This window comes from Lytechinus variegatus, chromosome 5 (assembly GCF_018143015.1).
Source record: "Lytechinus variegatus isolate NC3 chromosome 5, Lvar_3.0, whole genome shotgun sequence".
NCBI lineage: Eukaryota > Metazoa > Echinodermata > Echinoidea > Temnopleuroida > Toxopneustidae > Lytechinus > Lytechinus variegatus.
In genome coordinates this window covers 9,909,889-9,934,553 of record NC_054744.1, presented here as the reverse complement: position 1 = coordinate 9,934,553, position 24,665 = coordinate 9,909,889, and the positions used below count along the sequence as shown (strand labels likewise).

General features: G+C 37.2%; 1 protein-coding gene across 5 annotated transcripts in view; it reads left to right on the top strand.

The window, feature by feature from the left end:
- Positions 1 to 768: 768 nt before the first annotated feature.
- Positions 769 to 24,665, top strand: part of LOC121415232 (ras GTPase-activating-like protein IQGAP1) — a 153,867-nt gene continuing 129,970 nt past the window's right edge. For 4 of the 5 annotated variants that reach the window (XM_041608413.1, XM_041608410.1, XM_041608412.1 and 1 more), the window contains exons 1-3: positions 770 to 1,000; positions 8,793 to 8,898; positions 21,435 to 21,591. In XM_041608413.1, the coding sequence (XP_041464347.1) occupies positions 904 to 1,000; positions 8,793 to 8,898; positions 21,435 to 21,591 (360 nt within the window). In that variant the 5' untranslated portion in view covers positions 770 to 903. Of the gene's footprint in view, positions 1,001 to 8,792; positions 8,899 to 21,434; positions 21,592 to 24,665 lie in introns of all 5 variants that reach the window. The other variant, XM_041608409.1, reaches the window with a different exon arrangement.

Here is a 24,665-nt window from a genome sequence, read left to right as displayed (position 1 = left end):
CCGACTGGCTCTATCATTTCTTTAGTATTCACATGGACCTAGGTCATTGGTAATCATAATCTTTCATGCAGTTTTTCTGATTTTCATAATGCTTGCTATACCATATGATATATTCTCTGTATAACATTTAGTATATGCTAGGTTTAGCCATCCACCGGTATTCATTATAGGGTGTGGTCGATTTTTGTTGAATGCCAAAGGAGTGTGTTGGACTAATAGTTGAAGATTGCCCTCTGTTGTCCTAAAGTTGATGATATATTTGCATGCATATAGATAATCCCAATAGAGACATAGTACCGTACTTTTAGCATTTGAATTTTATTTCAATATTATATAGTAAGCCATTTTCGCCCGGTATTTCCTAATTAAGATCCCAACTAACGTGCCTGTTGTGTGTTATGAGACTAGACTTAGGTGACTTGACTAGCTCAAAATCATGCGGCAATCCCCGTATCTCACGGTTTTGTGATATTTTCTGTCTTCAATATATTTATTGACATCATCATTTGCTTTGTGCACTCGCTTTTCTGTTCACACTTGCTAACTTCACAGACAAATTTGTATTAGGGTTGCATATTAAATGAGTTGTTGCTAGACCGATATAGATTGCGATAGTGCAGACCCGAATTGAGGACCATACTCCGCTACCACCTGTTGTTTACGTCCAGACACGGTCGTGGGAAGTCTTTCAAACTCGCGCCGTATAATTTGCGCGCGCCTAGCATCGACTCTAAAGAGTATCGGAGAGCGACCAGGCCCATCGCATATCCAACGTGTTACGTTACTGTACGTAGCGCGCCGCTCCCCAACTTATACCAACCTGAACCAACTTTAGGACATAACTGGATTTTTAGCGGATATTTTGGAACTTTTCTCTTCTTTCATGTTGCTAAAGTAGCGAATATGGCGACAGTTGCACATAATGGTAATGGGATTGCTACAAACGGGAGTGTCTCAAGTGACGACTCCCCCGACGGGCGAGTTTCCAACGAATATGACCGTGAGTATTGCGTGGGAAATTTGAAAGATTTGTATGGGGAGTTGACCTGTTGACTCGCCCCGAACGTTGGGGAGGTAAACTTTAGGGGAATGGTGGTCGGTGGTTCACCCTCCTTGCCTGGGAATCAGGGACAACTCGGACCACGGGACATCTCGGACCGCGGGCCGAGTTGTCCCACCCATTACGAGATTTTTTTCTCACAAATTTGCGTCTATTTTTCCGTAATTTCGAAATTTCTTGTAAAGATTTTCTAGAGATATGGTCTGGCGTTTCTTCATGGATATTTAATCAGCAACCTCATACATGATGTCATATCCTCACTTGTTCTTTGTATTTTATTAGGCCTATGTGAAATTAGATTAATTTTTTAAAGTAGAATTCAATAACCCCGCTATTTGTTATCAGATTTTTATGAAATAAGCACTTTGATATGTGAATGTTGCTATGTCTACATTATTCATATATAAATATTTTCATCCCGGAGCATCCCTTTAAATGATTTATTTGTTATTTCTTTTTCTCGAGAAAGAGTATAGTCTCTACAATAAAACAAGTGGAATGCCTCTGGCGGTCTCACCTGCATCACTTGATTCAATATAACAGTAGTGCTGACTTTGAAAACTACTACAACTCGCACAAGATGTTCAGTGATACTGGGTTATACTCTTATTTCCATGTCTTATGAAATATACCAATACACTTAAAGAGATATGATGGTAATTCAACAAATACTCCCAATGTGGCCAAAGTTCATTGACCTTACATGACCCTTGACCTTGATAATGTGACCTGGAACTCGCTGCAGGATGTTCAGTGATATAAGTTATGCTGTCATTTAATAACCTTCGGTTATTAAATGACAGCATTAAGATTTGATGTTGATGCTGCCGTCGGAAAAGCGGCGCCTATAGTCTCACTCTGCCATCCAGGTGAGACAAAAATCATGACATGCACAGTGATGAAAAATAAAGCAATAAAATGAATTTAATCAAAAAGAAAAACCACATGCTATGTAAAAGAAATTAAATTTAAAATCATAAATTCGTCATTTTTATTGAATGAAGAATTTAATTTATTTATAATTGGAAAAAAGGATTACCCCTATTTTCTTTCAATGTAACCAAAATACTTGTAGGGCCTAATATGATTTTTCATCACATGACATGATTTTGAACAAAAATCAAGCCATATTTTTGGGTTATGTGGGACGGAATCTACATGGCGGCATTCGTGGGACGGATTTTTCTTCTTAAATCTATCTCTGCCGGCTATTCACCTTATCCCCATCCCTCCACATCATCCTCGTCCCTATCATCATCCCCTTGGGCGCAAAACTGTCCGCAAAGGTAGAGGGGACCACAGGCTGCAAAAGTTGACAAACATTTAAAAAAAGGTTATCGCCCAAATGTAGGGTAATTTTTAACCCCAAAACAATTGACAAGAAAAAAGAGGGGGTTTTCAATAATAAAAGGTCATTTAGTCCTAAACACATGTATCATTTCAATTGTGAATGATTCATTATTTTGTTCTCCATGAAGAATAGGGTGGACATTTGGTATTGTGTCCCCCTATTTTTGGTAGGGGGACACGTCCCCCCCCCCCCCCGATTTCCTCCCATAATCATCCCTCACATCCTCGTCCTCACCATCTCATGCACCCCTCCTATCAAGAGTCATCATCATCATCTCTCTTATTTATATCCCTCATGCACCTCCTCTTCCCTCTCATCATCAAGGCCCACCCCTTATCATCGCCATCCCTCACATCCTCATCTCCATCTCTTTCCCTTTGTCCCTCTCATCATCCCCCCCCTCATCAAGAGTCATCAAAGATCCTCATCCCTCTTATCACCATCTCTCACCTCCTCGTCCCTCTCATCAAGGCCCGCCCCTCGTTATCGCCGGTATGCTATCATCGCCATCCCTCAAATCGTCGTCCCTTTTACCCTATATCCAAAACTCTGCTCTCTACACAAAGGAAACTCAATATAAAAATTAAAAATGAAATTGGCATGCCCACACAGATACACCTAGAACATTTCGGGGGCAGGAGTGAAAATGCTCGGAGCCCCCATCCACGTATTTTTTGTTCGGCTCAAACATCCACACCACAGTCACACTCAAAATCAAAGAAACTGAAGAATATTAATTATTGCAACTTAAAACTCAACTCTCTACACCAGGGAAACTCAATATGAAAAATAAAATGTACAAAAAATAGGCCTAAAAATAATAAATTTAAAGTGAAAAATTAAGCCCCCCCCCAAAAAAAACAACATTTTTTTTTTGAGGGCTACCCTCAGCCCGGCATGCCCACACAGCTACATCCCGAATATTTTTCGCATTTAGGGGCAGGAGTGAAATCGCCCCGAGCCCCCACCCACGTAAAAGTATTTTTTTTTTTCGACTCAAACATCCACACCACAGTCACATTCAAAGTCAAAGAAATTAAAGCATATTGATTATTGCAACTTAATTAAAACTCAACTCTACACCACGGAAATTCCATATTAAAAATAAAATGGAAAAAAAAAAAAAGGCCTAAAAATGATCAATTTAAAGTGAAAAATTAAGCCCCCCCTCTCCAAAAAAAAAAAAAATTATTGATGGCTAGCCTCAGCCCGGCATGCCCACACAGCTACACCCGAATATATTTTTTTCGCATTTCGGGGGGCAAGAGTGAAATCGCCCCGAGCCCCCACCCACCTAACTTATTTTTGAGCAACTCAAACATCCACACCACAGTCACACTCAGTCAAAGAAATTGGAGCATAATTATATCATTACAATCTTAGAGCTCGAAACCAGGGAAAATCAATATAGAAAAAATTGAAAAATATATATTTACAAAAAAAAGGCAGAGCCTATACGACACTGCCAAGCTTCAAACTCGAGTTCACTCTCTCTCACTCAGTCAAGCTCAGCTCTTTGCTGTGCACGCCCACTTCCATTGTGGATTCGGTCTGAATCCCACCCCGCCAGTTTAGGCGGCCGAGCTACGGAGAATTACGATGAAGAGCAGCGGACCGTTTATCGGTTGTTCGCTTCTTGCGACCAGAGAGAAAAAGGTGAAAAACTTGAACAAAATCGTGCAAATACACCAAATTTTATCCTTGTGATGAGAAAATGGAGGTAATGGAATACAACAAAGTCCATCTTCTGCGATAAAAGTGGTACTTTGAGGAGAAATGATCACAAAATCAAGTCAGTTATTGAGCGGGGCCGAGCCGAGCACCGACACAGTTAATACACGCGCGCCTATGGGAATCGCGAGCTGTCGAAAAACGCCTAAAATTACACTTTTTTTTTATTTCAGCGAAAAAAAAGTAATAGAAAGTGAAGAACATTACCATCAGACCATATCTCTAGAAAATCTTTACAAGAAATTTCGAAATTACGGAAAAATAGACGCAAATTTGTGGAAAAAAAATCTCGTACTGGGTGGGACAACTCGGCCCGCGGTCCGAGATGTCCCGTGGTCCGAGTTGTCCCGTCCCCGCCGAGTTCTAGCTCTAGAGCATGGAGTGGAAACTCCGTTTGGTGACTTAAGCTTGAGCCAGGCCATGGCAGTGTGCTTTAATTTTTGTTTAACATTGAGACATACATGTATCTTATTTTAGGGAGTTGAAAATCCGAAAATGCCACTTTGTTTAACATTTTCAGAATCTGTGTTAAGTGTAAGACTGTGTATCTGCGACTGCATGAACTGTGCACCCATTGCCATGGCCATGTAAAACAAGTAGGATGGGGGGTCGGGACACCGTCGGGTGTCCGGATACTTTATATGTTGGAAGCCTTTTTTGTCTTTGGATTACACTAAAAATATGAACTTAATTATTGTAATCATCTTCTATTTTGTTCTCTATAAATAATATTTCCTAACATTTTGTACTAAAAATTGATGAAACTTCGCCTGTGATGTAAATTTTTCCAAATTACTTTTTAAAATTGATCGTCGGGACACACAACAACTGGGTAATATAGATGGTCATAGTGGTCCCCAAGTCTGCGCACCTAACAATTTGAATTAAGATTTAACATGAATTTCATTTTATTTCACAAAATCTTTCAGTTAATAATGTTCCTTATAAGTGTACCAAATATGTGATAAAAATTTGAAAGAAAAACAGGATTTTCTTGAAAAAACCCTCGTACAGTCATTTTGAGTTAAATAAAAATTGTACCCCACGTCTGCGCAATTACATGTAGCCTGGAGGCGTCTTGGGAGTAAAAAACATTTACTTCGTGGGCTTACTTCCCAATGACGCCTGGAATTGGATCCCATAAGACTCCGTGTAGGAATGAGATTCCCACGATCCAAGTCAGGCTAACAGAGATGCCAAGTTCAAAAAAATGTTATGCATGAGTCTCACGCACAATGCGTGAGACTTGGTAGCTCTGGGCTAAATCACTTGTTCACTGCTACCACCCTGCCTGTGGGGAATCTACAGGTAGGACTATGGTATGCTAATGTACAGAGCACACAATTTAAAAAATCATTAAAATATCACTTTTGTGACCAAAATTACTAATTTCCATACAGTTGCAATTTATTTTTCATTAGTAACTTGAGAATAATTTTTGTATTCACCAGAGTGCTCAAAAACTTGAATTTTGGGCATATTATTTTGTACGCCCTCTATTGGTGGAAAGTAATATGGCAAGAAAATTTTCTTTTTTTTTATCTCTATTTTTAATAAGAAAAAAAATGATTTAAAAAATCAAATTCAAATAAGAGTCAAGTTGTATGAATAATAGGTGTAATGGAAACTGTCAGCGAAGAAAAATCAAGCATTTGCCCCAAAGAAAAAGAGAAAATAAGCCAAACATTTCCACCCTTATTTTGCCACACATGGAGATATAAGTGAGAACAAGGTTATATCATAACCTTGTTCATTGAATGAGTGGGCTAAATTAACATTTATCCGTTAGGTTTGGAGCCCAAATTCACGTAAATGGGCCCAAACCATATTAACCCCCCGTTAGTACTAAATTTAATTATGTTTAAAATTGAATAAATAGTACTAAATTTGAAAAAAACATATAGAGCGTGAGCGTAACTTACCCAGTCTGTTTACATCGCCATTTTAGAATCTTTTGTTATCGATACCATACGCGTGTAGAGCTGCAGTCTAAGATTTAAAAAATACTTGCATCGGCTAATAAATATTACGAATCGTAAAATATTTATTTCAGTCAAAAAATATAATTTACCAGGTGTTATGATATTTTTTGACCGAAAAAAGTATTTTATGATTCATGATATATATCGGCCGATTCAAGTATTTTTAAAAATTTAAGTTGGCAGCTCTACACGTGTGTGGTATCTTGGTATCGATAACAGGGGGGGGGGGGAATGTGTACATGTACCTGGCAGGAATTGGTTCCTTGAAATTTGAATTGAATATGTAAAGATATTTGGTATTCAAGATGATAATTTTTTAACAATCATTTTCCTTGCTTTCAAATACTATGTTCACTTTTGTAAACTAAATAACAAAACCCCCAATTTTGTGGAATTCAAAGCTCTTATCAAAGGTATAAGGATATCGAACATTTTTGGCGAAGAAAAATGGTAAATAGGTCTGTACATTGTACATTTCAAAAACTGGAGATTTGATTTTTAATTTGTCTTAATATGTATCTGTCTCTACAAACCTATACTAGTTAGCTCTACTTAATTATATGAAATAGCTTGTTGATTTTTTTGTAATTTATACTTTGATCAATAAAGATCGAAAGAAAGACAAAATTAGTTCCTTGAATTGCTTTGTGTACTGTGAAAGGCTTTGAAATCACCCACCCAGTGCTACAGACTCCCAAGTTCTCATGACACCATATATGCTCCTCAGTCACCCACCTTAAAGGACAAGTCCACCTCAACAAAATTTCATTTGAATAGAAAGAGAAAAACAACCCAAAAAACATAACACTGAAAATTTCATCAAAATTTTATTTGAATAGAAAGAGAGAAAAAAAACAACTTAACACTGAAAATTTCATCAAAATCAGATGTAAAATAAGAAAGTTATGACATTTTAAAGTTTCGCTAAATTTCACAACAGTTATAAGCACCTCCTGGTCGGTATGCAAATGAGGAGACTGATGACATCATCCACTCACTATTTCTTTTGTATTTTATTATATGAAATATTCTAATTTTCTCATTGTTAAGTGAAACAAGTCCTCCCTGAACATATGGAATTAGCACTGTTTAATACTACATGGTTTAGTCAAGTTGGTCCATATTGTCAAATTTGTAAAAAATGAAATAATGTGTGATTCAAATAATAAAAAAACAAAAGAAATAGTGAGTGAGGGACGTCATCGACTGTCTCATTTGCATGTCACTGAGTTGCGCGTATCACTGTTTTTTGAAAACTAAGCAAAACTTTAAAATGTCATAAGTTTCTTTATTTTACATACGATTTTGATGAAATTTTCAGTGTTTTTTTTTCTCTCTCTTTCTATTCAAATAAAATTTTGATGAAATTTTCAGTGTTATGCTAGTTTGATTTTCTCTATTTATTCAAATCAACATTTTCCTGTCGTGGACTTGACCTTTAAAATCAAAGATTACACTAGGTGATCGTGCCTTTTTTGTGCTGCACCCAAACTCTGGAATAGTCTCCCTTCCTCAATAAGAAATGCATTACATGTATCTATTACCTTCTTCAAAACCAAACTAAACCTACAATTTTCACAAGAATTTCAATAGATAAATATTAATGGCAGAAAGAAGCTGCTGAAAAATGCTTATCTAATATAGAGAGCCAATGGAGTAAATTGGAGAGTCAAAAGGGGCCTAAGCTTTCGATCCTAGCAGAATCTTCGTCGGAGGCAAAATGACAAGCATATATAAGTAACATTTTGCCATACTAGTATATTTTGTAGAGATTATAGGCTTCCCTTTTCCAGTGAAATAGAACGTAATCATACTTTTGTGTATTTATCTTGTTGATTATTTTACCTTTCAAGTATTGTTATGCGTAGTTGAATAGAACTTACGCAATATAAATGTATGTATTATTAACATTATTAAAGCTTGCTGGGTTATAAAGTTTCCTTGGAAGTGCATACACCATGTACATGTAGAGACATTGGATGATAATAGAGAACTGAATATTATTGTCATTAAATTTTCATATTCCATTTTTACCCTCATTTTGGGGTTCTTTATTTGTTAATTTTCGGGTTTTTATTATTTTTTTGTTGTTTAGCTCAAGCTCTGTACTGAAACGTTGTTAGCACTAAAAAATGCGCTAACAGAGGCTCTGTTACAACCGGAAATGTGGCAGCGTATCCTATTCAGGATTTTTAACAGGAAATTAACACTGAATAGTATTTTAAAATTTTCAAATGATTTTTGTATGCTTTTCAAAATTTTAATGAAAAATAGGATTTTAGGCTTAAAAATAAGATAAAAAGAAAAGAAATGGGCAATTCCATAAAATATGTACGTCCGACCCCCTATATGTGGGGACTTCATGAAATTTTCTGTCTCTGATTTCTTGTTCTATTGATAGTCTGTAATGTTCTCAAGGGTCAATGACTTGGTCAGTTTATGAAGTGAAGTAAGACTTGAAGAAAAAAATGGGGGTTGGATATGTACAAAAAGGTTGATTATTTTATGAAATTGCCCAAATAGAGAATACAAACTTTTCACAATTGAGGTTGGTATGATTGAAGTCAAGATCTTGACCATGCTACATGTGAGATTTTTGGTTTACAACTTGACCTTTATAATATTGATAAAAATCATAAAATGTTATTTGATGATTGTTTTCTTTCAGATGAAGCGGAAGATATGCCCCAGAGAGCTTCAGCCGATCAGATGGACGCCGAAAGGCTCAAGAGTATAGCCTATCAATATCTCTGCCATCTGGAAGAAGCCAAGAAGTAAGTGCCTTGCCAGACATAGCAACAGTTAATGCTCCATGAAATTGATTTAATACTTAAATTGTTCATTTACAGGTTGATGGAATATTTTGGTCTCTTGGTCCCCAGTTGACCTTGAAGGGGTGTTGATTTAACACCAGCTCGGAATCTACATGTACATATGTCCACACCAGAGAAGTATTGAAACAACACCAGTTTGGATTCAAACTGATGCTGTTTACTATCTGGTGTTAGACCAAAAGGAAACTGGTGATGTTTAACACTTCTCTGGTGTGGACATATATAGATTGCGGGCTGGTGTTAAATTAACACCGGTGTTTTTGCAGTGTACATGTATGTGTTTGCTGATTAGCTCTCAGCCTATCAAGTATTTCTAGTAGCTTATAACAGTTGTCATTGAAAGTCACACTGAATATTTATATCATGAAATGCTCCCTTTGAAACTCAAAACATCTTTAAAGCCCTCTCCTAATAATTGTTGATTTTCATTATTATTCAGGATTAGCTTCACTAGTCTTTGAGAGTGAAGCTTGAAGTGAGTCATTGAAGACTTCCAAACCCTGTCAACGCAAATACCTCAAAATAGCCTTCCGTGACTAATCATACACATTCACAAAGCTACCAATTGCATGAAAAAAATTCCAACTTGCACCGAATTGCAAGATTACATGTATTTCTGTACTTCCAAGTGGTTCGGCCTCGCCAGTGCATTTGTAAATTGGGTGGTTTTGGGATAAAAGTGGTGTTCGTTCGACCGTGACCTTGGTCTATTGTCATGCAGTGTAATAGGCAAAGGCATTGAGAATGTGAAGGTTGTTCACAAACACAATTCAAACAAATTCTATACTGCTTCACTGTCTTGCTGGATCCACAGATTGTTTTTATTCTTGAAATTAAACCACAAAGCTTCAAAATACACCTACATGTGAATGTAAAAAGATGTACATAGACCTACAGTATTAATGGAATATCTCTTATATTCTTGCATTTAAAAGCTTGGTGTCTTGCATGTATGGTTGTAACTTATTTCCATTTTAAAAAAGAGATAATTTGAGAGCTGTTTTTATTTATTTACATGTAGGCAGGGCTCAACATTAGCAGTGGACCAGGGCAACCAAAAATGAGAGTCCGGCCACCCCCAAAATTCTGTAAAAGTCCACACTTAGTGGCCCATTTTGGCTACCAAAGTTTTGATGAATTGTAATGTTTTTCTATTGTTTTTAGGACCACCAAATTTGATTTGCAGGCCACCAAAAATATAAAACTGATGATTTTGGTGGACTGATCGGGCCACCAAGAGAAAAAGTGTGAAGCCTTGTTATACTTATACTAGGTCTTTATAAATAAGTATAAAAAACAATGAATGACCGGGTACTGTGATAATGATAAAGGGCAGTAATGCACCAACTTCAAATCAAACTCATTCACCAAACTGTGAGACCACCTACATGTACATTATTAATAATGGTATATTTACCCAGGGTAGCCACTTCAGTTCTGTAAACTGTTCTCCCTGCGGGCCCTGCTGTTACTCTTACCCGGCTATATTAAAAAGCTAGGCTACCTATTCAGGTGCGCACAGCTTTTTGAGGAATTACTTTCTGCTGATACCCATTTACCTCACCTGGATCGAGTGCAGCACACTGGATAAATTCCTTGCTGAAGGAAATTATGCCATGGCTGGGATTTGAACTCACAACCCTCTGTTTCAAAGTCCGGAGACTAATCCACTGGGCTACAACACTCCACCTGTATTGTACCTGTATTGCAACTCAGGTGGACAGAATTTTGGAAAAACATTTGAATTTCTTTGCTCGCTGTTCATGTAGTGCACTCGTGATACCATATTTTATGAGAATTTTAATTCACAAAAAGTGACAGAAAAGCCTCTGAATTGTAGGCCTAGTGTGAACGGCATTAGTTCAGTTCATACATGTAGTTTATGCAATGTTGTTTGTTTCAAATTAATACCACAACTAGGTCATGCGTGCCGTATAAATGTAGGCCTATATATGTACACTGTACATCATGAACGTGTATGATGAATGAATGATTCTATTCTGTGGTTGTGTGGTATTTTATATCGCACCCATTTCCTTCTGATAAAAACAAAACATATTCTTTTGAAACCTTGGCCATACGTGTACATGTACATGTTTGTGTATTTCAGCGATTTCTGGAAACTTGATTGTCTTATAAAGGTTACTTTGCTATCTACATGTAGAATATGAGCACATTCTTATACTGGTAGTATTGTGTTACCAAAGTATACCTGATGATACCATGAATGTCCATGTGGGGCTCTGTTTCCATTAGCCGAAGTTGCCAAAGTATTTGCTTTGTTTCCATTAGCTGAAGTTGCCTAAGTATTTGCTTTGTTTCCATAAGCCGAAGTTGCCAAAGACCCCAAAGTATTTGCCTACATGTACATTTAGGCCATTTTCAGATGTAGAATTTAATTTGCATCTCTAGGGCCGTCTGCACCATCCCGAGTTTTCAAATTAGCGTGCTATTTCTGATCCAGCAAATTATCCTGATCTTAACAATCTCGAGATTATTTGTAATGGAGACACAATTAGTTCGTTTGATAGATCTCGAGATTGCAATCCCATATCAATTTGGTATTATTTGCAAAATAGCACGCTATTTTATGAATGATCCCGCTAATTTGCAGGTGCAGACGCACTCTGGATTATTTATTCACGGCGTCAGACCATAATGCATTGATGCCTCACTTGAACAAGGAATCGCTCTTGCGATGGTGGAGACGGGGTTTCTTGAATCTCGAGATTAATCGCAAAGAGGGCCGATCGGCCAAAATCTCGAGATTGAGCAAACTCGGGCTGGTGCAGCACCGCCTTATAGGCCTTTTAATAGTTGATCTTTTGCTTTCAAAAGTTTGTACTCTTTATTGCATGAATGAGAAGAGTAAAAAAGAATTGATCTTGTGGTTCTGTCTCCACTCTCCATACTGCATTTTGTTCAGAGGGTCATGGATTCCAAATGTAATCCGTTGTATCATTTGGAAAGAAATTCACTTTGCATTGCACTTGACAAACACTAGTTGTATAGCATAATTAAGGCCACTGGTGGATCTCAAAGGGGGGGGCACGTGCCCCCCCCCCTTTTTTTGAGAAGCCAAATTGAAATTTATAATTTAAAAATGCCATTAAAACAGAGGTGTGCCCCCTCTTTTTTCGGGTATGAAATATCCTTAATTTGTGGTTGAATTTTTTTTTTGTGTGTCAAAATATTCCTCCGAATAATTTTGCCCCCCCCCCTTTTGGAAAATCCTGGATCCGCCCCTGATTTAGGCATAAATTAGCATTCATGAATACTTTAAGATTTCTCTCAGTCTTGCGACTAGGATTCCTTTTCTTCTGAAAGATCTCAAAACCAAAATTCAGGATTTAGTAGAACTAGAATGTGGAAGAAAATGACAAACATGGACAGTCACGGTTACACTAGTCTTGATTACAAATTGTACTTGGTCTAATGGGAACACATCTACATGTAATACCTGGTTCCACCCATAATGACAGACAGGCAGGCATGTATAAACTCTCATCTTGGATTACTCCCATGTTTACACGTTCATCTCTTCCCGTTTCTCTTTGTCTATAAACCTCTTCAATTTGTAGACCTTGGTGCACACCAGGAAATGGGTTGTAAAACCATTTAAGACCCTGTTCCCTCGGTGTATTAATGATAAATTTTTGAGTTGATCTTTAACACATCTTCTTATCACGCTTTGCAATCTACATGTACTAGTAAGTAAAGGGGTTGCGCACAACACCGTGCTTACCTTCCCTTCACTCTGTTCAGCAGTCAGATGACGGCCATTTGAGAGCAGCTTGGGTGACTTTTTTAAGAAACAGTAGCCAGTAAAGGAAGCTGTTACTGTGCTTGTTGCTTATTAAGAGGTTGTACAGAGATGTGTTTAAATGGGCTGATGGAATCAAGTTTCTGTTCCATCACTTTTGGACAGGCTTCTTTAGAAAAAAAAATGAAGATATGTTGGGCTATAGTATATGAAAAGTCGAAATGTCATCAAAAGAGACCATGAGCTTTAGCTTGAAGGAAAAGTGAATTCCGAACTATTGAAGAATTTTTGGTGGGAGAAAATGAACTGTAGGTCTCCAGCTACATGTATGTCTTCATGATACACTTTAAAATTAATTTTGTCTAGGTATTAAAAAAGGGAAGTTCACTCACGAAATAAGTTGAAGTCATCCTGTAGGATTTTTACATTGGAACTGACCCATATATACATGTATATACAGGTCACTCACAACAGAAGAAATATTCTCAGGCATAATGGTAATTTTAACCACCATGGTATATGAAGCATGTTTGCCAATTTGAAGATCCCTATGATTGAAAGTGCTGCGAGACTTTTCAAAGTTCCGTAACTCTCTTGTTTTATAAATCAATTTTGATGAAAACTTTAAAATTCTTCCTGTCATTTTACTATTTCCAGTAGTTGGTTTTAGTGTCCCTTTAAATGTAGTTAATGAAAATGTTGATATTCCTGAATCTTGAAGCGACCAGTTTGATTGAATTGAGAGAAATTATATTCTTAAATGTTTTACTCAGAATGGCCACATACTGGGCCATCTTGCTTTCATTGAACACTGACTAGCTCGAAGGGAGGGAGGTCTGTTGTGACCCAAGCCAATTCCCTGGGATGAGTCATGGTAGTTACCATGAATCCCAGGAGAAGAAGGGGGGCGTTACTGCACCCCTAGGGTTACCCTCCTTATCTACCCCTCCCCCAACAGACAAGGTCATTTCAGGTCACCTCACCAGTCATCTGGCTCTCTTTTTATTATGGTTGTAACAGGAAATCCGCTGTTGATCAATGACATAACATTTTTTTTTTCTTTATAGAGAATGACTTGCAAATCAATGCAAAATGAATAATGGGGATCTCCAACTTTCTAATAGATATACATGTACATACAGTGTACAATAGGTCCTCTGCCATTTTCTGTTACTAGTACAACATACATATTTGTAAAGGGTTTATACTCTAGGCTGAAAATAATATGAGTTTAACAGATGAAGTAAAAAAAATAAGACAAACCAGGAAAATTAATACAATGGATTGACACTGAATGCTTATTTCATTGCTGCGACTTGTTTTGTAATGCAAGAAAACATTTTCATGTACACGAATGTAGTAAAATATAAAGAAAAGGGAAAGTGGGGACCTCAAATCATCAGCCCATGATCTAATTCATATTCATTTCATGATGCCATATTCACAGAATATTGCTAAACTTAATAAAATTCAATCATTGTTATTTGTTATTTAGATTCTTCCAGTGTTTTGCTCTGTGAATGAATTTTACTCTTTCTATCTAGATATATTTTCAGCCCGGAATAGACCTTTTTATATTATAAAGCAAAGGCTGATATGGATACATAACTTTGACTGTAGGCCTACCTGTACTGAATTGAGTAATTTATTACCATAGCCTCCACAGGGATCACCTGGGGGGTGTTTCACAAAGATTTAAGTATGACTTAAGTCGCTCTTAAATACCGACGCGTACTTGATATGCAACACGCGATCTTATTGATAGATACGCAGTAGTGCGCGTCCCCATGACACGATCTGACCAATGCACTCAATCCTTTCATATCGTACGCAACTCAGTATTTAAGTGCGACTCTAAGTCATACTTAAATCTTTGTGAAACACCCCCCTGGTTGTATAATTGGTTATTCCCCACCCCACCCCTCCACTTTACCTTCATTGCAGGTGCAATTTGAAATTATTTTCCCCTTTAATTTTCCTGTCCAAATAAAACAATAGTAATATGTCATGTGTAATATTTCTTTTGCTTTTGACCTTTCATCACAAACTTGCAGTTTCCAATATTTTTACTTTATTATGGTGACCCACATACACCTCTGTACATATAGTTTCAGTGTTTTACCACAAATTTCGAACAGATCCTACAGTACATTGAAAATGATGTGCATCTTGTAGCTTTGGACATGCCACATCAACTTGTGAAAATATTAGTTTCTTTCATAAGTAAATATGTGATGTCAAAATTCCAAGACTCTTTGAGGTCATTTTATTGAAATCAATCCCTTCCTCTCTATCACAACCAAAGTCAACAATCCTACTGTTTGTTTTCATTGAGAAGAAAACGATCGCCAGTGACACTTCCAGTTTAACTTGATCTTGACTTTGATACCCAAACGGTAGAATGGTCAAATGTCAACAACACCACAGAGGCAGAGAGTTTGAAATATAATTTTAGCTTAATTGGGGATGATAACAAAGAAGTCATAAAAAGTTAGAAATGGTCACAGTCGCCTTCCTAAACTGGTTCGTAAACCGATTTAGAAAAGCATTGCTGTGATCACTCCAAACCAAGTGATTGAAAAAGTTGATAACTCTCCCTGTGGAGACAGAATTTTGCGCAAAGTTGATTTCATCCCACTGTCTGCCACTGAGAGTATTTCCTTTGCTTAAAATAAAGGATAAAGCTCGCTTACCACTGACAAGTCAATTTTAAACCCGGTTCACTGATTCGGGAAGTTAGTGTGAACTGGGTCCTACCATCCTAGTCTACTGAATCAGTCTGGGTTTAGATGCTGTCGAATGGTTTTTAGAATTTTAGAAAAATAAGAACCACAGGATACAGTAAAAAATGAATGTGACTTTTTTAATCCATGGAAGCTACTTTTCCCTGAACTTTCTGTTTCAATGGAGAAGCTTTTTAAACATTGCAGTAATTTTTATTATTATTTCCGGGATTCTTTTGACCATTTTGGGGACAAAGTGGCCCTGGACCCCACAGTATGATTATTTTCCTGGTGTGAACAGGTCTACTGATTTTTGGTTCAGATTCTGTGATTCTAGTGGTTTTAAAAAAACAGGAAGCCCAGGATATATCGAGTTTCATTTTTATTTCAGGATGCAGTATATTTCAAATTTAAACAAAATGATACAAGTATGCTATTTTGGTGATGAATAGGCCTACTGATTTAATTGACGATTGTAGTGGTGTAGAGAGGAAGTTTGTGGGATGTGATTTTGCATATTTGTTTTTTTTTGTGGCTCCACCCTGTATTTCATGCTTTTAGTAATTTAGTTCAAATCAGTAATTGTATTTCAATAAACAAGAAAATGTGATTTGCAAAGTTGGTTATTTCCTTTTGTTCTGAAATCTAATTTAATTGTGCGCACTTTAGCTAGGATTGAATATCTTTGAATATTTGTCTATTAAAACAATATTGTCATATTGTCAGTTTTTAACAGAAAATTTAGATTTTGAGATTTGTGAAAAATAACAAATGATAATATAGAATATACAATATGAAAATATGAAATATGTATAAAATTTGATATGAAAATATTTGTGAAAAAGTATAGTATAGGACTACACCCAGGAACCATTTATCTTCCAAAGGCTGTCTAATCCAACTATTACGCTTCTCAATAGGTGGTTTCAAACCGCCTCGATCACAAGAATCCCCGTTAAATTACGAGAACTTTTTAAGGCTAAAAAATACCCGTTAATTATTCCTGCATTCACACCGCCCCGAAACACATCCTTCGGGATAAGTTCCCGAAGTTACGAGCATGTGCAGTGTGGTCTGATAAGCAGGCAAGGCGGGAGATTCAAAATCACTAGCCCAGCAGCCACCCACGCCGCCACGCCCAACGACACGCTGGGATAAAAGTTCCCGTAATTTGCTTTCACATCGCCAAAATACCTGCGACCTTGGAAAAATCCCCACGAAAGTTCTCGTAATTTCGCCAAGTACCTACTATTTAGCGGGTATTTTCTTTCGGGGAAATTACGCGTAGTTTGCTTTCACATTACCAAAATACCTGGTATTTTCTGATCGGGGTAAATTTCCCGATCAGAGAATACCTGGAACTGGCGAACTTCGAGGCGGTCTGAAACCGCCTATTCTGTTTCCACCACCACCTATTTCCAGGGGATTTCAGTGGTCAACTTCAGATACATGGACCTACATGTACATTGTAGTTGTCACCTGTATTGTTAATTTATTATACGATGCAAATTGCAGACAGTCTGGAAGGTATTGTTGAATTTGCGAAATACTGCGTGATTCCCAAATCTCCAAGCTTGTGTACACACACACTTGAGTGTGAAATTAGCAATTCAAATTAGACCCCTACCTCGCCAGATGCCCGTTTACAATGGTAATCTCATAAAATTGTTATGTAACATCTTCTGTGAGAGACTTCTACATGCCTGGTATAAAGGAAGACTCGATATTGGATTCAGATTGGTAGGGCTTAATTGGACTTGTATCATTGAATGATACAAAAGCAACCAGATTGTCATTCCTTTCTTATGAGGGTGAAGGAAGAGGATACGTTGGTGTTAGATGATGATTTTGGATGGCGTTGCATAACACATCCATGGGGAAAATTCAGACTTGCATGTTTATTATCATTGAAGCAAGATCCCCTGTGGGGGCAGTCAAATGTATTGCTATACACACGCGTGACCAAATTATTTTCAAACACCCTCTAAACGAGTTTTTCTCTTTGTGCAAAAATAACCCCTTCGACAAGCTTTTAGTGGGCTTTATTTACACATTTTGGCCCCTAAATAAGTTGTTGCCAGAATATGACCCTGGGGAAAAAACATAGGTAAGTTGTGACAGTTTTTGCTTTTTGCATGTTAGAATTGATATGATCAATAATCTTGTCGAAATAAGTACCTTGCCTTGAAATTTAATTTAATTCTTCTGAAATATTTTCCCCCTATATATAACTTTCTATCCCCACACTGAAAGTCATCGTGACCTTTGAAAAAAATGATGTCAAATGGCTCAACTTGCCCCATATATGGGGTAAGTTTGAGCCACCTTCTGGGGTAAGTTGAGCCACAAAAACTATGTACAAAATGTATGAGGGGAGAACCAGCATGTCAATTTTTTGTTTAAAGTCTTTTCACTTGCTAATTCTCTATAAATACTAACATCCTTTAAAAGGAAAAGAGCATGTCATGTAAATTTGCTCCTTTCAGCCAGCATTTCAATCGATTTTTATGGTTTGTTTGTTTTTTAAGATACACTACCATAGGAATTACCATGGCTCAACTTGCCCCATGCTGTTTGGCTCAACTTACCCCAGTCCGAATTTAGTGCGATAATTTTGTATCCACACATTTATTATGCATCCATTATATAAAAGACTATGACAAGAATGAAGATCCATACCTGGACTAATAATGTTGCAGGGTAGGAATTAATTTTTTTTTTTTAGGGGCTACTTTTTTTTTTACATTGGGGCTACCACTGAATATCTTGGGGCTATTTTCAAATTCTTGGGGCTACTTTTTATCGCATATCAGCAATTACCTTTTGACATTACGAGACTCACTGTGACGCCTATAACAGCTCAGAACATTTTTTTTATCTCCCGGTGGTGGGGGATGCCCTACAGGCCATACAAATTTACAATAATCAGCTTCACACACTTCAGATTTGAGCCAATCGAGGCCCCAAATGGCTTATTCAAACATTTAAGAAATCAGATTTAAATGTTTAAGTGTGTTTTGACACCCTCACTCCACATCCCCTTTACAACCACACACACATGGGCTTATTTATTTTTCATCTTTAATGAACAATGAACCCCCCGCCCCCCCCCAAAAAAAAAAAAAAAAATCTAAATAAAATTAATGAATAAAACAAACATAATAAAGGAGAGAGGGAGAGATGGAGAGAGAATTCAAATCAAATAATAAAATTTAAAAAAAAATCATGGTTAGAATCACGGGTGTGGGTGAGTGTTTGTGTGTGATTGTGACTATGAAGTGCACTTGGATTGCATATGAATTATGTTAAAGAAATGAAATCAATATCTTAGTCTATTCAAATTCCGACACATAGCCACAGGCTATGTACATAATATTGTAGGTTCATGTACCTTAAGTTTTTCGCAAGTTATTTTGAAAACGCAGATCTCCACAGAAAATTCCTTTCATTCTGGGAGAGTCTAAAATCGGTGAAAATGTATTCATTAATAACTTAAATATTAATCACAATGAAGAAATCATAAAGTGTTTTGACAGTTTTCAAAAATTAACATGAAATCTAAACTCTATCTGAAACAGAAAATCACCATCACTTAGGCCATTACTGATAGAATTCTCACCCAGAGCTCTGGCACAGAACATGAGCTCCAACTGGCTTGCTAACAGCATGCAAGTACCACACTCAAGCGCACGGCGCCCTCCTATTTTTTTTTGAGATTGAGCCTTGTTTGATGATTTATTGTCTGATATTTACCCCTCCTCAAGAAAGAAATTAAGAAGTTATAATTCACAACTATAAGCGAAGTGATTTTGGATTATTAAGGCTCCGTTTTGATAAGCAAAGACAGCGACTGTGAGGATAAAAGACTTGCAGATCGTATGTGCTAAGAACAGGGATTTCTTTCCTGAGCAATTGAAATTACGATATCACAGAATTGTGATATCCCAAATGGGAAATGTGTGCATTAGATATTGCACATGGTGAAGTATGGAGAAACCATGCTATTGAAAAAGCGACGCACTTGGCAATTGAAACTGTGCTCATCGCAAATTGAAAGTTACTTGATTTTAGTTTTCCAGATATTTAAATTCATACATGTACGATATGGCTTCGCTGCTTATCCATCTCGAACTCCGACTCGACGATGTTGATAAGCAGAGCTGTCACAATCACCAGCTGATTGCTTACACCGCCTAGTACACATACCGCACGATGCATGTGGTCTCGTTACCAGCTGTGCAGTCTAATCGTGCATGCATACATATACATAAGCCATGCGGCAAGTGCGTCAACAATTCTAAAAAGCCTGTGCTAAAGACTATGCGTACTCCGCATCCCATATTGCATTGCGCGTTTATTTACGATCGTGAAGCTTCCGGTGTTGCGGAAGGCTCGGATATTGCAACTTGAAGCTGGCAAAGGGCGATAGCGTTTGCTCCGCCGCCGGGGAACTTAATTGTGTGAAGTATTTTTTGCATTGTCGATGGTATTTTATTGGGGCGATTCTAAAATAAATAGTCGCCCCAAACCATTGGGTTTTGAGAATTTTTAGGGGCGATTTGGGCTGTCATGGGGGCGAAATCGCCCGTCGCCCCGTGTAATTCCGACGCTGTAATGTTGTTATCATGTCTTTATTATATTCAAAGATGTGTGTGTTTATAAAGCACTTATGTGTTTCACACTCTTTTTTCCTTTTTTGCTGAAATTCATATTTTTCCCTCTAAGAAACTACTTTTTGTTTCAAAGTTGAAAACAATGTGGTGGGGTTAGGGGTTATGCTATGGGTCATCAATACATGACACCACCACAATGTCTGACTCATTCATTATTGGCCTGGGGCTGGTGGCTCAACTTGCCCCTATGCTCAACTTACCCCGCCTTCCCCTACCCTAAATATGTTTGACCAGCATTCTTTCAAAACCACCCTTTTTTGGGAAAATTTGTGTTTTTGATACACTAACGAGTGCACGCGCGGTCCGCATAAAGAACTGGAAAAAAACCCTTTAAACGTGTTGTTTTGGTCACTCATGTGTATAGCAATATATTTGACCCCCCCATCCTACATGTATGTTGATTGTTGTAGACTTCATGTTGGCTCCATACATGCACTTCCATACTTTGAGAGAATAAAGGCTACATTCATTTTGTGGGTGTGGTTGCGAAGGCCAAGGGTGATACATTTCAAGTTTCAACTGCACATGACTGTGGTTTATTTTCATTCGGTCCAATGCCAATTCGTCCGATCACCAACTCGTCTGCTATCATTTGGTCTACCATCAGTTCATCCAATATCCACATGGTCCAATTGCCATTTCGTCCGCTCACCATTTCGTCTACCAAATCAAATAGCCATGTCTGTTTTAAAAAAATATTAATAACATGCAGGGAGGTGTTGTGGCTCAGTGGGTAAGTCTGTGGACTTTGAATTACAAGGTCCAGGGTTTGTGCCCCCACCAAAGCACTTGCATCCTTTTAATAGCAAGGTGTTATCTACATTTACCAGTCTCCACCCAGGTGTAATATTGAAATGGGTACCCTGTTGAAGGGAATTCTGTGACTGCTTGAGCCCTTGATCAGGGTAGCCATGCTAAAGGTATGGTAATACTATGGAGCACTAAATAGAAACATTGTTACGGTACATTTTATTTTCAGATACATGTACAAGAACACAGAAGATTTTCTACATCAGATATGACAACTTTCCTTGACTTTGATTGGCCAAGAAGCAATGTCCTATGGTAGCTGTCAGATAAAATGGGACTTCTCGGATAAAACTTCAGACAAGTCTTTTCATGAAAGGCTCCCCTGGGCTCTACGTAGACAAACAGTGTATTTAAGAATAGAACAAGTTGTGATGATTGGAATATTTTTTTTTCACAATCTTAAAGCAGATTGTCCAGTCCATGTATGTGCTTTATGAAGTATTGGATACAGTCAACAATGCCTCTTGAACATACTCATACATTGTGTTTCCTTTTTTTAATTCATAGATGGATGGAAGCGTGCATCAGGGAAGACCTTCCTCCCACCACGGAGCTGGAAGAGGGATTACGTAATGGGGTGTACCTGGGAAAACTGGCACATTTCTTCGCCCCAGACAAGGTACCCCTAAAGAGGATCTATGACAAGGACCAAAGTAGATTCCAGGTGAGCAGAAAAGGGCATTTATAAATATAAAAGCAGATATAATCAGTTCTGAGGGAGCACGCTATGATTATTACCTCTATTTTAGCCCAAGCTGCCTCTCTCAGTGCATTATATGCATCGTACTAGAGCTGAATTATTAGATTTTCATCATGGTAAAGACAGAATGTGTATTAATCAGTTTAAATGATATGAATTCAGTGGTAACTAAATTGAATGCTTGAAATTATCAAGTAAACAATCAAGCATCCTGCTCTTGTCTCGGAGAGAACTGGTCATGGTACACTGTACTTGGGGAAGTATTACTGCCTTTCTTAATACCAAAATACATAGCCACCTTTACGCACTGTATCAAATTCTGTTCTTCACTTCTTTAATAGATCATGCTGTCGTGTTTCCATTCTGCTACCAAGTTGCTTTCGTTTGGTTTTAAGTCGAAAATTGAGAGATGCGAGTCAGATTGAGTAGTACCTGACTAAAAATTAAAATCTGCAACTGCTGCTGTGTCTTTCAATATGAAGGCTTGTGATACCACTGCAAGTGGGTGTGCCTGGAATTTATGCCCAGAGCTCGGAGGACAAAATAATTTATAGTGTATTTACAGTAGGTTGGCGAATTCAACCATGAAGTTGTTTTGTTTTGACTTGGTGTATCACTTTTTTCAGTTTTCTATATTTCTCTCAGACAAGCTTTTTAGAATTGCAGGGTAACTTGCTGGTTGAAACTGGAATGTTTTTAAATGGAATTTTCTTGATCTCTCCAAGTTATTTTCTTCCCTGCATGCATCCTGATGAAGTGACCTCAAACTTGATTTCTTTATCACGAACTTGCATGGATTGGGTGTGTTCAGTCTCCACATGAACCATACCTGTAGGCTGTTTCAAAAGCGTATCAGTGCATGGACTGAACGCTCCAATATGAATTACTGTAAAGTACACGTGGGCCTACGTACGTACAGTATATGGTTGTATGGTCACTATGGTGGGAACATTTTCCGCATGACAGGCGGGTGTATTACATGTGTGCTCCTACATGTATGTATTTTGGAGTTTTGTCTGATCACATCTCTTTCTGCAACGTGTTTCAGTGAAAAGTTAGTTTTCTAGGGCTGGGTGTATAGGCCTACCTGTTGATAGAGAATATTTAGAGGTCAGTATCATGCTGGTCCTCACAGCCAAGCCTCATCAAATAAACAGAAAAGATGTTTTCATACACACCCAATCTAAAAAAAATACATATACCTGGTATGTTTTATCAGGAGTTTTTTATACCCAAACCAGAACGGATTTTGCCACTTGTTTCCCTGTATGCCTGAACAAAGATACCCACAATATAGTCCTAGTACTATTAAAGATACCTTTCAAAACTGAGTAAATAGATTAAGCATGGTTGTTTAAACTCTTAAACAACTGCTGTAAGGTTCATATAGTAAATAGCTTCTACAAAATATGAAAAAGTGTTTTTACTGTAGCACAAATGTGTATATTTTTGCTATGTGAAGCTAATGAAAAAAAATCTAACGAAAGAAGAATGCACATTAAACTATGGCAATACGAGTCTCTTTTGCAGGTTTATCTTTAATTAGGCCTACATGAAAAGTTTTTTTTTTCATTTTTTTAAATTTAGTTGTATGCAGATGTGAGCTTGCCAAATAATTCCAAGCATTTTTGTAGGCTTGAATAAGTTTTTGTAACTTACAAATTTTGGTATAAAAATGGAGTGGTGTGAAAGCTCCTTAACTGAAAAATCTTTTACATTGACTTTGCATAGTGTTTAATAGTATGACTGTCATTTCTACAGATCATTGAAGACCTTGGTATTTATTGAAGATCTGCAAATTGATAAAAGAGCAGTGGAATGCATTGGTCCTCTGAGCAACATGTATGCGTGTTGACATCCTTGTATGTTAGCTTTTGAGATGTTTCCTTTTGGAATAATTGTATGTTGGGAGGGGGGGTGCCTACTGTCATTTCAAAACTTGGACACCATGCTTCCACATTGTAGTGCATAAAATTTATGATATTTCATATTTCCTGTAATAAAATACTATTAAAAGAAATACTGAGTGGATGACGTCATCAGTCACCTCATTTGCATACCGACCTGGATGTGCATACATGTAACTGATTTGTAAAATTTAAAGTGATCGGTTAACATTGGTTAGACTTTAAAAAAATCTGAGCTAGAAGGTCATACTTGTCACCTGTGTCTGTGTTATGTTCCAAAAATGAAGCCCAGAAAAAATTGCGTTCGAAAATAATTATTAAGTGCTTCAAAAATTGAAATATAAAGTGACCGGAAACACCATCTTAATTTTATCCTATACACATATGTGTACTATTTAGGTGTCTATAAGACGCCTATTTACAAAATCAGGGTTTGCCTTGTAGTTTTAGCTTTTCGTTCTCAGTAATGGTTGTTTTCAGGGTTTATTAGTTCTAATACATGCACTTGTACACATGTTTCATCTTGGTTTGAGATTTTTTTAAATCGGCTGCTCACAAAGTTAAACAATACCTTTAAAAGCGAAACTTCAAAATATAACTTTCTTATTTCACATCCGATTTTAATGAAATTTGTTGTGCTTGTTTGATTTTTCTCTTTTTATATTCAAATCAACTTTTTGTGGGGATGGACTTGTCTTTAAAAGAACAAGTCCACCCCAACAAAAACTTGATTTGAATAAAAAGAGAAAAATTCAACAAGCATAGCACTGAAAATTTCATCAAAATCGGTTGTAAAATAAGAAAGTTATGACATTTTAAAGTTTCGCTTCATTTCACAAAACAGTTATATGCACATCTCGGTCGGTATGCAAATGAGGGAACTGATAACATCACTCACTCACTATTTTTTTTTAATTTTATTATTTGAAATATGAAATATTTTGATTTGCTCGTTATTGTCATGTGAAATAGAGTTTCATTCCTCCCTGAACACGTGGAATTCCAGTATCTTAACATTTTGTGTTTTAGGCAAGGAGGTCCTAATGATCAAATTCGTAAATATTGAAATATAGTATAATTCAAACAATAAAAAACAAAAGAGTGAGTTAGTGACATCATCGACTCTCTCAT